This window comes from Budorcas taxicolor, chromosome 9, assembly GCF_023091745.1.
Source record: "Budorcas taxicolor isolate Tak-1 chromosome 9, Takin1.1, whole genome shotgun sequence".
NCBI lineage: Eukaryota > Metazoa > Chordata > Mammalia > Artiodactyla > Bovidae > Budorcas > Budorcas taxicolor.
The window spans coordinates 73,242,493-73,256,409 of record NC_068918.1 but is presented as its reverse complement, the minus strand read 5'-3'; the positions used below and the strand labels follow the sequence as shown (position 1 = coordinate 73,256,409).

At 39.6% G+C, this 13,917-nt stretch overlaps 1 protein-coding gene across 1 annotated transcript in view; it reads right to left on the bottom strand.

Annotated features, from left to right (window-relative positions):
• UTRN (utrophin) overlaps positions 1-13,917 on the bottom strand; it is a 543,338-nt gene that overhangs the window by 154,558 nt on the left and 374,863 nt on the right. Inside the window, exon 51 of the mRNA XM_052646047.1 lies at positions 8,494-8,666. Within this exon, the coding sequence (XP_052502007.1) occupies positions 8,494-8,666 (173 nt within the window). The remainder of the gene's footprint in view (positions 1-8,493; positions 8,667-13,917) is intronic.

The window sequence follows — 13,917 nt, the reverse complement described above, 5'->3', positions numbered from 1 at the left end:
TCTTTATATCCATCTAAGTGGAATATATACTTGTAAGCATCGTTTTTTGATTGCAAAAGAATAGTTGGCAAATTAGATGTCACTATTTTAAAGGTGTAGCTGAAGTTATCTGCAAAGACTTGAAAATAATATTTAAGATATTAACCCAAGGCGTTGAGCCACATATAATTCCATAGTTCTAATGACCACATTGTGGTCAAAGGAGATAATATCAAGCATTTCTTATAAGCATGTGGAATGTTCAAAAAATATTGACTGTCATTATGATCTTTGACAGATATTCTCTTTTCTAAAAATGATGATAAATTGCAGCAAATACTCTCTGCCATGACAATATTGACTTCAGCACAATTACAGCACAATTTGAAAAAAGAATGTACAGAAAGGACATCTATCTGATAGTCTTATTTTCAGAAAAGAATGAAGCAAGGCTGCATGTCACGAAGGAGATTTGGAGAGGTTTAAAAGAGGAATCAAAATGTTCAAAAGTTAGAGATAGTGGTGAATACGATAGAAAATCATTCAGAATCACAATACCAATTCTAAGTAACAACTGTCAAATTATAGTTGAAGAAATTTTACCATTTTTCACTTTCCATTGCAACACTAGGGAGTCCAGAATTTAGATGAGAGGATAGGGAAGGTGTAGTCGACAGAGCAGCAGAGGCTGGGAAAGCAGACAGGAAGTTCAGGGAGGACAGGGATTTCAAAGTCCTGACATTACTGAAATGGCTTATAATGAAATCCAAGCTCAGTAGAAGGGGTTGATGAAGTCTGAAAAGAGGAAAGTTTTTAGCAACTAAAGATAAGGAGAAATATAGACAAGTTGAGGAAGAAGAAGGAAAAATTTTTAAAAAGCTAGGAATTCCACAGTTGAAAATATTATTGGATGTGCATTTTTAAACAATCTAGTTGGAGTATTGTAGATTCATTATATATACAGAATAAAATGATAAAGTTGGAGGACAGTATATGGTAGGATGGTCCTGGTGTATAAGAAGCTAATGGAGGAAGGTCCTCTTCATAAAATCCATAACTGTCATGTGAAAGACAGTTGTTTTACTGATGATGTCCTAAACAATCTTGATTTGCTACAACAGAGGGCTCTTCTCCAACTAACACGGTAAAATCAACGGCACTCAGATGCTCACTGCCTGATGGGATGTAATAAAATAAAATGTGTGTTTTGAAAACAATTTGCCCTTCCTCTCTTAAGACTGATCATCCCAGGGATGCCAAGATAACATGGGGTGTTAACTGAGTCCCAGGCATGGCCAGATCTATGGGGCTTCGAAACAAAATGGGAATAAAAGCATTTACAGATAGAGTAAAAAGAAACTGAGAACTCAAAATATAGCAAGTTATCAAGAGAGATATCAACACCAAGGATGACAGTTAAAGAAAGGATGGAGAATAAAAAGGAAGTCAGATGCTCAAATCAGTGAGTGAAGTAGAAGTGTGCCCTTCAGATCAGGAAGAAGCAGGAATGGCTGTATTGATTTCTAAGGACAAGTTGTTGAGAGGTGCAAAAGCAATGCTTAAGAAACCAATGAGGCTGCCAACCTTCTCTCTTAGCCCTGGGCAGCAGGACTCTTGTTCAGCCAGTGTCTGCTGGTGCCATATTGAGAGTTTATGACCAGCATTCTAATTGTTTGCTGTCCACAGTAGTAGTTATATATTAGATTCTTCTTGCTGACTGCCAGGTGAGGAAAATTGGAAAACTGAACTCTAATAGAGTGTTTTAAGTAAAGCAGGGAATTAAGGGGACAACACTCAACTTTGGAGAAAAGTGATGGGAGAGTTTACAGAAATATTTAAAACAGAGGAGAATTTGTTCACAACAGAGGCCAGTGCAAGGGTAGATGATACTTTAAAAGAAATGAGAATCAAGAACACAGAAACAGAAATTCAAAGTGCACTCAGCACACATTATTTTCAGTAAGGACTGAAGCAGGCAGCTGGTTAGGGGGTGGGGGGGATGTAGATTACTCTACACTTTTGTTAATGAGAACACCTGCCCACCCCAACTCTTTGGGAAGGGATTTTCTCACTAACTTACGTCTAGTCAAGGCTGTGGTTTTTCCAGTAGTCATGTATGGATGTGTGAGTTGGACTGTGAAGAAGGCTGAACGCCAAAGAATTGATGCTTTTGAACTGTGGTGTTGGAGAAGACTCTTGAGAGTCCCTTGGACTGCAAGGAGATCCAACCAGTCCATTCTGAAGGAGATCAGCCCTGGGATTTCTTTGGAAGGAATGATGCTAAAGCTGAAGCTCTAGTACTTCGGCCACCTCATGCGAAGAGCTGGCTCATTGGAAAAGACTCTGATGCTGGGGGGGATTGGGGCAGGAGGAGAAGGGGACGACAGAGGATGAGACGGCTGGATGGCATCACTGACTCGATGGACATGAATCAGAGTGAACTCCGGGAGTTGGTGATGGACAGGGAGGCCTGGCGTGCTGCGATTCATGGGGTTGCAAAGAGTCGGACACGACTGAGCAACTGAACTGAACTGAACTGAAGCACACTTCTGGCCACTTCTCCGTCCCTGTAGAGGGAGAGTGAGGAATCTAATTTGTAGATTTGGGGAATAACCAGATATACTTAGGTCAGCCCAATGATCCCTTTTGAGAACAAACCTCCAGAGACTGAGTTCTTTTTTATCCTTCCATGTAGGGTTTCCCACATGGGAGACCATACTGTCCAGTAACTGCTGATGATTCTGCCTGCTTCTGGAGTTCAGTTAACAGTGTCATTTAGCTCTCACTCTAAGCTACCTCTTTCAGCCTGGCTTCTATCAGTAATTAACATGACACTGCTGTTCTCACTTGTTATTACTTTTGTTTACTTTTTCTTGCAGCCAGGATGTTAGTTCTCCGAAATTCCTAATATTAGTGACCGAGAAAAAAGATGGGGTAGAAAGAACTTCTATGTCTTTTGAACTAATTAGTTTCAAACATAATGGTAATCAATGAGAATAATAATAATGAAAAAAGTAAGTGAAAGTGTTAATCACTCAGTCATGTCCAACTCTTTGCAACCCCATAGACTGTAGCCTGCCAGGCTCCTCTGATCATGGGATTTTCCAGGCAAGAATACTGGAGTAGGTAGCCTTTCCCTTCTCCAGGGGATCTTCCAGACCCAGGGCTCAAACCTGGGTGTCCTGAATTGCAGGCAGAGTCTACTATCTGAGCCACTCACGGAATAGTTAACAATTATTCAGTGCTTATCATGTGTTTTAGGCACTTTATAAAGGCTAATTAAATCAATTATTCATGATGACTCTATACTGAAGTTAATCTTCATATCCCTATTTTGCACAGGAGGAAATACACATGGGGTTACTAACCTCCTCCACAGTGTCACAGCTGCCAAAGACAAAACCAGTGTTTAAATCTAGGTGGTCTAGCTCCAGAGTATTAACGCATCCTGTACTTCTCTCTGAGGTGTGCTTCTTATATGAGGGCCCGTTACTAAGAATAATGAACCATTTTATCTCTTTTTTATTGAGATATAATTGACATATAATATTAGTGTCAGATGTACAACATAATGATTCAATATTTTTATTTATTGCATGCCATTGTCATGATAAAATACTATATTTCCTGTTTTCTACATTATATCCTTGAAACTTATCTATTTTATACCTTAATTCTCTTTACTATCTTTACTACCTTAATTCTCTTTATCCCCACTTCCCTCTGATAATCACCAGTTACTTCTCAGTAGTGAGTCTGTTTCTATTTTGTTATATCTATCCGAATTGTTTACTTTTTCAGATTCCACATGTAAGTGAAAACATACAGTATTTGTCAGTATATGTCTTTGTCCTATTTAAATAAGCATAATACCCTTCAGGTTATATATATATATATATGGTGGTGGTGGTTTAGTTGCTAAGTCATGTCCGACTCTTGCGACCCCACGGACTATAGCCTGCCAGGCTCCTCTGTCGATGGCATTCTCCAGGCAAGCATACTGGAGTAGGTTGCCATTTCCTTCTCCAGGAGATCTTCCCAACCCAGGGATCAAACCTGGGTTTCCTGCACGGCAGGCAGATTCTTTACCGACTGAGCTATGAGGGACGCTATATATATATATGTTATATATGTCAGCTCATATACATGTATATTCCACAATATGTGTGTATATAGTGACTCAGCAGTAAAGAATCCACCTGCAATGCAGGAGCCACAGGAGACATAGGTTCAGTCTCTGGGTTGGGAAGATCTCCTGGAGAAGGGCATGATAACTCCCTCCAATATTCTTGCCTGGAGAATTCCCATGGACAGAGGAGCTTGGTGGGCTACAGTCCACAGGGCTGCAAAGAGTTTGTGCATGATTGAAGTGACTTAGTGCGCACGCGTGCACACACACACACACACAGTGGAATGTTACTCAGCCCTAAAAAAGAATGAAATTTTACCACTTGTGACCACACAGATGGACCTTCCCAGAAGGCGCTCCTGGTCAATCTGCCTGACAATGCAGGAGAAGCAAGAGACGTGGGTTTGATCCTGGGTTGGGAAGATCCCCTAGATTAGGAAATGACACAACACCCCATGCTAGTATTCTTGCCTGGAAAATTCCATAGATAAAGGAGCCTGATGGGCCACAGTCCTTTAGCTACTCTTTACAGGGCTGCAAAGAGTCAGACACAACTGAGCGACTGAGCACGCACACACACATACAGTTAGATGAATATTTATAAAAATATTCTTTTGTATGTGTATGAAGTGAAGTGAAGTCACTCAGTTGTGTCTGACTCTTTGCGACCCCATGGACTGTAGCCCTCCAGGCTTCTCAGTCCATGGGATTTTCCAGGCATGAATACTGGAGTGGGTTGCCATTTCCTTCTCCAGGGGATCTTCCCAACCCAGGGATTGAACCCAGGTCTCCTGCATTGTAGGCAGAGGCTTTACCATCTGAGATACCAGGGAAGCCCATACATACATATATATATATATATATATATATATATATATATATATATATATATAAGCTTCTTTATGCATTTAACAGTTGATGAACATGTAGGCTGTTTCCTATATCATGGCTATTGTAAAAAATGCTCCTATGAACAATGGAGTGCATATATCTTTTTGAAGTGGTGTTTTCACTTTCTTTGGCTCTATAGCTAAAGTGACTGTAATCAAAATAGTATGGCACTGTCACAAGAACAGAAACATATATCAGTGGAACAGAATAGCCAGAAATAAGCCCATGCACAGAAGATCAATTAATCCACAACAAAAGAGGCAAGACTATACAGTGGGGAAAAGACAGTCTCTTCAATAAGTAGTGTTGGGAAAACTGGACACCACCCAGGAAAAATGAAACTAGACCAGTTTCTCACACTGTATCTAAAAATAAACTCAAAATGGATGAAAGATTTACAGGTAAGACCTGAAACCATAAAACTTCTAGAAGAAAACATCTGTGCAGTATATTCTTTGTTGGTCTTAACAATATATTTTTCAGGTGATTTGTTGCTTTAGGCAAAGGCAACAAAAGCAAAATTGAATGACTGGGATCTCATCAAACTAAAAAGTTTTTGCACAGAGAAGGAATCCATCAACAAAATGGAAGAAGATATTTGCTACTATGTCCCATAAAGGGTTAATATCCAAAATAGATATAGAACTCACATAATTCAGTATAAAAACAGTCCAATTTTTAAATGGGCAGAGAAGCTGAATAGGCATTTTTTTTCCAAAGAAGGCATACAGATGTCCAACAGGCACATGAAATATATTCCACATCACTAATCATCAGGAAAATGCAAATGAAAATCACAATGAGATATCACTTCACACCTGTCAGAATGGCCATAGTCAAAAACAAATAAATAACAAGTGCTGCTGAGGACATGAAGAAGAAGGAATCCTTATCCACTGTTGGTGGGAATGTATATAGGTATAGCCACTATGGGAACAGTATATCAATACTTCAAAAAATTAAAAATAGAACTACCATAGGATCCAGCAATTCCACTCTTGTATTTATCTGACAAGGTCTCTTAGCAGCTCTCCTTGTCTTTAGAACTTTGCTTACCTAATAATGCATCCTCCATAGTTGTGTGAGAGGGAACTTTCCAAAGCTTATTTTTCAAACTTTATAAGCAGTGGAATGGAGCACACTACACACAGGTGTTCCAAGATTCTGTCTTACCTCTTCACCCTTTTCTCTAGTCACAATCATTCCTCTCTACATCTTCAGTAAACTCTATTCTCACTCCAGATTGAACTTCTTAACTGTTCGGTGAAAACACAGTGCTATTTCCAGCCTCCTATTTAGATGTCTTTCTCTAGTCTTCAACCAGTCCATCTGGGGAGAGCTATACATCTTTCAAGGCTCAGCTTAACCATCACCTCTTTTTTGAAGCCTTTGATAGTCATCTGCAACGAAAGTAACCACCTCCTCCTTTGGACCCCCTTTATCCTGAATAGAACTGTGAAAACTCTATGAGTAGGGGCCATAACTTAGTTATGATTTGCAATGCCTCAAACTTAGAAGTAAGTTCTCATTAAATGCTTGAATCTCCAGAGATAGGTAATGAGGTTGAAAATTATTTTAATTCACTATCACATTAATAACACATTTTACTGGAATGTATGATTTGTCTTGATGCAGAAGTCCACTGACAAAAGCTTATTCTCCCATCTTCTAAAAATAACATCATTGATTAGATAATATTCCAACAATAATTTATGAATTCTTCCTTTCCAGGTTAGAAAAAAAAAAATGTGACTTGACAGGCTTAGTCAATAAAGGCCATGAAGAGTCAAAAGAAGGTTTTTTGTCTTCACTAAATTCTCCTTTCTGAAGAACTCATCCTCCAAACTCTCAAAATTTCAGCACCACATGCACAATCTTCACCAGGGCCATCCCTGTGGCTTTCAGCTTGTTAGGCTTGTTGGTTTTTCTAGAACCTCAGTGAACATTTTTCACTGTGTTTAACACTTTAAATATTTTTATTTATTTATATTTATGGAGAACAGAAAAGGGAAAACCAATGGGATCTGGCTAGTTGAAAATTCAATTTTTAGCAAGCACAAGTATATTCTCTCAGTGTATAACACTCCCTAATTTTCCTCTCTTACTGGAAAAGAGCAGTAGGTGGATAAAGTCCAACAGGATCTTTACACAGAGGCTTCCACAATCATGCTACATTACCTCCTTCATTAAGTGTAAAAAGAAATACAAATCTCCCTTCATGAGTCTTGAAGAATAAAAAACCTTTCGGGATTTCTCTTCCTCAGAAAGAAAATTTTAATTAAAAAACATTTCATTCATGATAAACAGCCACTGAAAGATTTCTGCCCTATATGAAGTAGTCTATGAAATGTAGAAACCAGTTGAAGCAGATTCCCTGAGCCCCTTTATGTAAGAAAAAATAAAACCGCATGCTACAAAACTTAATATAGATTAAGGAACAATCAGATTACCACATTCAATCTTCACAGTAGTCATGTAGGCTAAATATTTATATTTTCACATTTAAATGAGAAAACCAAGGCTCAGAGAGACTAAGTGACTTGCCCAAGATCAGTAAGTAAATAGTAAAGTCAAATCCAAGATTATTTGGCTGAAGGTTGTACGTTTTTCAAGACATCATACTGTTTCTGAACTTTAAAATTAAAGAAACCAACCCAGGTGCAAGATCCAGGTCTTTATACCAACATTCATCTTTTGTACCTTTGCTCAATAACATATTCTCAGTCACTTTCCACTAAACTCATATCTAGTTAGGTATTATCCACCATTCAGTAAACGTAATTCTAAAATGTTATTAACTCCCAATAATATCAATAGTTGTCACAAAGGTCATTTTTCAAGGTCCTTTCTTAGTCAACATTCTGGTTGTCAAATTCATCCTTATTTAATTTAGAAAGTGAAAGTCACTCAGTCTTGTTGGACTTTTTGCGACCCCTCGACTATACAGTCCAAGGAATTCTCCAGGCCAGAACACTGGAGCGGGTAGCGTTTCCCTTCTCCAGGGGATCTTCCCAACCCAGGGATCGAACCCAGATTTCCCCTTTCTCCAAAAGGAGATATGTCATCACTTTTCCATTTTAGTATCAAGTGACATGTAATTTCTAAAACTTCACCTTCAAACTGGACATACAAATAGCACGATGAAGCAAAACACATTCATAGCCAAAAGTCAAAAAGATCTAGATTCAAATCCTGGTATGAAACTAGTTAGCTCAAAAACTTGTCAAGTACTTTATATTCAGTAAGCCTCAGATACCTCATGTAAGAAAGGATTTTACTATGCACTTTACAATGACTTTTTTGAATACTAAATAAAGCAATATTTGTAAAGATTCTAACACACTACTTGGTCAAGGTAAACTGTCAACAACTAGCAGGTACTGGTAACATCGTCAGCATTATTAAGTTTAAAATGTGACCTCTTGTTCTCTTCCTGATATGCAAAAATCAGGAAAATCCTGCCCCCTGTTATTTTTGCCACTGACGTCACTGACCGGATGCTGGCAGATTTCGCTTTTAAGTCATTCCATCTTTGGTTCATATCATCCAGTCGATGCTGAAGCATAGTTGCCTCTTCGGAATTTCCCAAAGCTTTTACCATCTTCTGCCTGTTTCCATCAATGCTTTTAAATATGTCATTGTGGGCATCAATTTCCGCCTGGATGTCCTGAACAGAAAAAGGCAATGAGGTAATACAAATATTAGATATTAATGTCTACACTACTTGGGACTGCTGTATAGAGCTGTATTCTTTTATACTCCACAGATGAGCTTTTTAAAAGTAAAATAGCTAATTTTACCTTATATGATAACAAATTGATGTGTTTTCACAATTTCTACACCGAAAATAATAGTCTTTAAGTCTTTAAGGCACGGATTACCCCATTCTTAAAAATACAACGTATTAAAATCTACATTTCAAGTACCAACTTTGAAATTTTGTACAATTGTGATGGCCAAATCACTCAACTTTGCCTAATACCCAAACAAATTTCTTCTCCCCTTTTTACACAGACAAAATTTCCCTCAAAATATGAAGTTTTACAGAGGTCACTATGATATTACATAATTTAAAAATTTTTGTTACATTTAGACAAACTTACTAATAGTTCATTCTTCCAATCCAATAAAATTCATTTCTAAATTTAAAAAGGCATTTCACAAAAATGTTTTCAAGGACCTAAGCTGCTCCATTTTGTTAACAGAAAAACTCCATTTTGTAAGGTTCCAGGAAAAGAGCCTTTGAATATTCAAGAGCTTTTGGAAATCCCCTGACCTCACCCCACCACCCTCGAGCCAATCAAACCCCAGACCAAAATCTCCTGACTTAACGTGGTCTACCTAGGTAATGGGAACCAATCAGAACCCGAGGCCAGCCCAGGAAATGGCAACCAATCAGAACCCGGGGCCAGCCCGGGAAAATAAGAACCAATCAGAAACCAACACCTAACCCTTCCCACAGAAGGTAACCAATTAGATGTCTCCCAACCCAGAAAATCCCATTTTTCAAATTTCTCTCGCAAGAATACCCTATAAAAGCAATGTAACCCAGAACTCGGGGCTCCTCCCTATAGCCGCTGGGTCGGTATCGGGTGGGAGCCCCAGCTCGAGCTTGGTAATAAAAACTCTCTTGCTTTTGCATCGGATAGCGGCTCCCTGGTGGTCACTGGGAGATTTCGCGACTTGGGCACAACAGTTTATCCTATTAAGAAATAAAAAACAATGACAAAATAGTATTTCTCCTATTCAAAAGGAAAATATTTGGTTCACTTTTGTAAGGTAAATCTGAGTATAGTTTAAGTAAAATAAGAATTATTTTATGGCCGACAGGAGCTACCCCACATCCGAGGTCAGGGGCGGCGGCCAAGAGTGCCAGGCTGCGACAGTGCAGGAGCAGCCAAGAGGAGCTACGCCACATCCAAGGCCAGGGGCGGTGGCCGGGAGGAGCAACCCCACATCCAAGGAGCAGGGGCTGCGCAGGCACAGGCGGGCCTAGAGGAGCTATTCCACGTTCAAGGTCAGGAGGAGCGGACGTGAGGAGAAACCCATTGTGCAAGGGAAGGAGCAGCGACTGCACTTTGCTGGGGCAGCTGTGAAGAGATACCCCACGTCCAAGGTAAGAGAAACCCAAGTAAGACAGTAGGTGTTGCAAGAGGCCATCAGAGGGCAGACACACTGAAACCATACTCACAGAAAACTAGTCAATCTAATCACACTAGGACCACAGCCTTGTCTAACTCAATGAAACTAAGCCATGCTGTATGGGGCCACCCAAGACGGGCGGGTCATGGTGGAGAGGTCTGACAGAATGTGGTCCACTGGAGAAGGCAATGGCAAACCACTTCAGTATTTTTGCCTTGAGAACCCCATGAACAGTATGAAAAGGCAAAATGATAGGATACTGAAAGAGGAACTCCCCAGGTCAGTAGGTGCCCAATATGCTACTGGAGATTAGTGGAGAAATAACTCCAGAAAGAATGAAGGGATGGAGCCAAAGCAAAAACAATACCCAGTTGTGGATGTGACTGGTGATAGAAGCAAGATCCGATGCTGTAAACAGCAATACTGCATAGGAACCTGGAATGTCAGGTCCATGAATCAAGGCAAATTGGAAGTGGTCAAACAAGAGATGGCAAGAGTGAACATCGACGTTCTAGGAATCAGCAAACTAAAATGGACTGGAATGGGTGAATTTAACACAGATGACCATTATATCTACTACTGCGGAAAGGAATCCCTCAGAAGAAATGGAGTAGCCATCATGGTCAACAAAAGAGTCCGAAATGCAGTACTTGGATGCAATCACAAAAACAACAGAATGATCTCTGTTCATTTCCAAAGCAAACCATTCAATATCACAGTAATCCAAGTCTATGCCCCAACCAGTAATCCTGAAGAAGCTGAAGTGGAATGGTTCTATGAAGACCTACAAGACCTTTTAGAATTAACACCCAAAAAAGATGTCCTTTTCATTATAGGGGACTGGAATGCAAAAGTAGGAAGTCAAGAAACACCTGGAGTAACAGGCAAATTTGGCCTTAGAATATGGAATGAAGAGTTTTGCCAAGAAAATGCACTGGTCATAGCAAACACCCTCTTCCAACAACACAAGAGAAGACTCCACACATGGACATCACCAGATGGTCAACACCGAAATCAGACTGATTATATTCTTTGCAGCCAAAGATGGAGAAGCTCTATACAGTCGACAAAAACAAGACCAGGAGCCGACTGTGGCTCAGATCATGAACTCCTTATTGCCAAATTCAGACTTAAATGGAAGGAAGTAGGGGAAACCACTAGACCATTCAGGTATGACCTAAATAAAATCCCTTATGATTATACAGTGGAAGTGAGAAATAGATTTAAGGGCCTAGATCTGATAGATAGAGTGCCTGATGAACTGTGGAATGAGGGTCATGACCTTGTACAGGAGACAGGGATCAAGACCATCCCCAGGGAAAAGAAATGCAAAAAAGCAAAATGGCTGTCTGGGGAGGCCTTACAAATAGCTGTGAAGAGAAGAGAGGCGAAAAGCAAAGGAGAAAAGGAAAGATCTAAGCATCTGAATGCAGAGTTCGAAAGAATAGAAAGAAGAGATAAGAAAGCCTTCCTCAGTGATCAATGCAAAGAAATAGAGGAAAACAACAGAATGGGAAAGACTAGAGATCTCTTCAAGAAAATTAGAGATACCAAGAGAACATTTCACACAAAGATGGGCTTGATAAAGGACAGAAATGGTAGGGATCTAACAGAAGCAGAAGATATTAAGAAGAGGTGGCAAGAACACACAGAAGAACTGTACAAAAAAGATCTTCAAGACCAAGATAATCACGATGGTGTGATCACTCATCTAGAGCCAGACATCCTGGAATGTGAAGTCAAGTGGGCCTTAGAAAGCATCACTACGAACAAAGCTAGTGGAGGTGATGGAATTCCAGTGGAGCTATTCCAAATACTGAAGGATGATGCTGTGAAAGTGCTGCACTCAATATGCCAGCAAATTTGGAAAACTCAGCAGTGGCCACAGGACTGGGAAAGGTCAGTTTTCATTCCAATCCCAAAGAAAGGCAATGCCAAAGAATGCTCAGACTACCGCACAATTGCACTCATCTCACACGATAGTAAAGTAATGCTCAAAATTCTCCAAGCCAGGCTTCAGCAATACATGAACCGTAACTTCCTGATGTTCAAGCTGGTTTTAGAAAAGGCAGAGGAACCAGAGATCAAATGGCCAACATCTGCTGGATCATGGAAAAAGCAAGAGAGTTCCAGAAAAACATCTATTTCTGCTTTAGTGACTATGCCAAAGCCTTTGACTGTGTGGATCACAATAAACTGTGGAAAATTCTGAAAGAGATGGGAATACCAGACCACCTGACCTGCCTCTTGAGAAACCTATATGCAGGTCAGGAAGCAACAGTTAGAACTGGACATGGAACAACAGACTGGTTCCAAATAGGAAAAGGAGTATGTCAAGGCTGTATATTGTCACCCTGCTTATTTAACTTCTATGCAGAGTACATCATGAGAAATGCTGGGCTGGAAGAAGCACAAGCTGGAATCAAGATTCCTGGGAGAAATCTCAATAATCTCAGATATGCAGATGACACCACCCTTATGGCAGAAAGTGAAGAGGAACTAAAAAGCCTCTTGATGAAAGTGAAAGAGGAGAGTGAAAAAGTTGGCTTAAAGCTCAACATTCAGAAAACGAAGATCATGGCATCTGGTCCCATCACTTCATGGGAAATAGATGGGGAAACAGTGGAAACAGTGTCAGACTTTATTTTTGGAGGCTCCAAAATCACTGCAGATGGTGATTACAGCCATGAAATTAAAAGACGCTTACTCCTTGGAAGGAGGGTTATGACCAACCTAGATAGCATATTCAAAAGCAGAGACATTACTTTGCCAACAAAGGTCCGTCTAGTCAAGGCTATGGTTTTTCCAGTGGTCATGTATGGATGTGAGAGTTGGACTATGAAGAAAGCTGAGCACCAAAAAATTGTTGCTTTTGAACTGTGGTGTTGGAGAAGACTCTTGAGAGTCCCTTGGACTGCAAGGAGATCCAACCAGTCCATTCTGAAGGAGATCAGCCCTGGGATTTCTTTGGAAGGAATGATGCTAAAGCTGAAACTCCAGTACGTTGGCCACCTCATGTGAAGATTTGACTCATTGGAAAAGACTCTGATGCTGGGAGGTAGGAGGAGAAGGGGACGACAGAGGATGAGACGGCTGGAAGGCATCACTGACTCGATGGATGTGAGTCTGAGTGAACTCCAGGAGTTGGTGATGGACAGAGAGGCCTGGTGTGCTGTGATTCATGGGGTTGCAAAGAGTCAGATAAGACTGAGCGACTGAACTGAATAATAAAAATTGGTTCAGGCTTTGAGAAAGCATTTTGGCAATTTGTATCAAAAGCCTTAAAGCTGTTCAAATTACCTATCCCAGGAAGATTTATGTATAAACACATTAATCACATTGTTTTTTAAAGTAAAAAGTAAAAGCCATCATAATACATTAATGCTGACACACTATTGCATTTTAAAATGGAGGATTTTTAAATGGAGGATATTGTGATGTCAATTTAATTTTTAAGGTAGGTGTTTAAATTAGCATATGTATTTATAAATCATTGAACACACATTCTCTAGAAAATTGTTAGAAATAAATCAGAATAGTGTAATCTCTGTATAAGAGGATTAAAGGTGATTTTAGTTTTCTTCTTTACATTTCTCTGAGTTTCCAAGTTTCTATAAAAAACAGGATTTCTTTCTGTAATTAAATAAATGTAACAAATTTAAGCTTCAAAATACATCCAGTCTTATGAATTTTTTAGTATTCCCCTGTTACAAAGTTGTCAACACTATTTTTTGTATTAATTTGGCGATTACCTTTCCTTCATGAAATGAATGGGA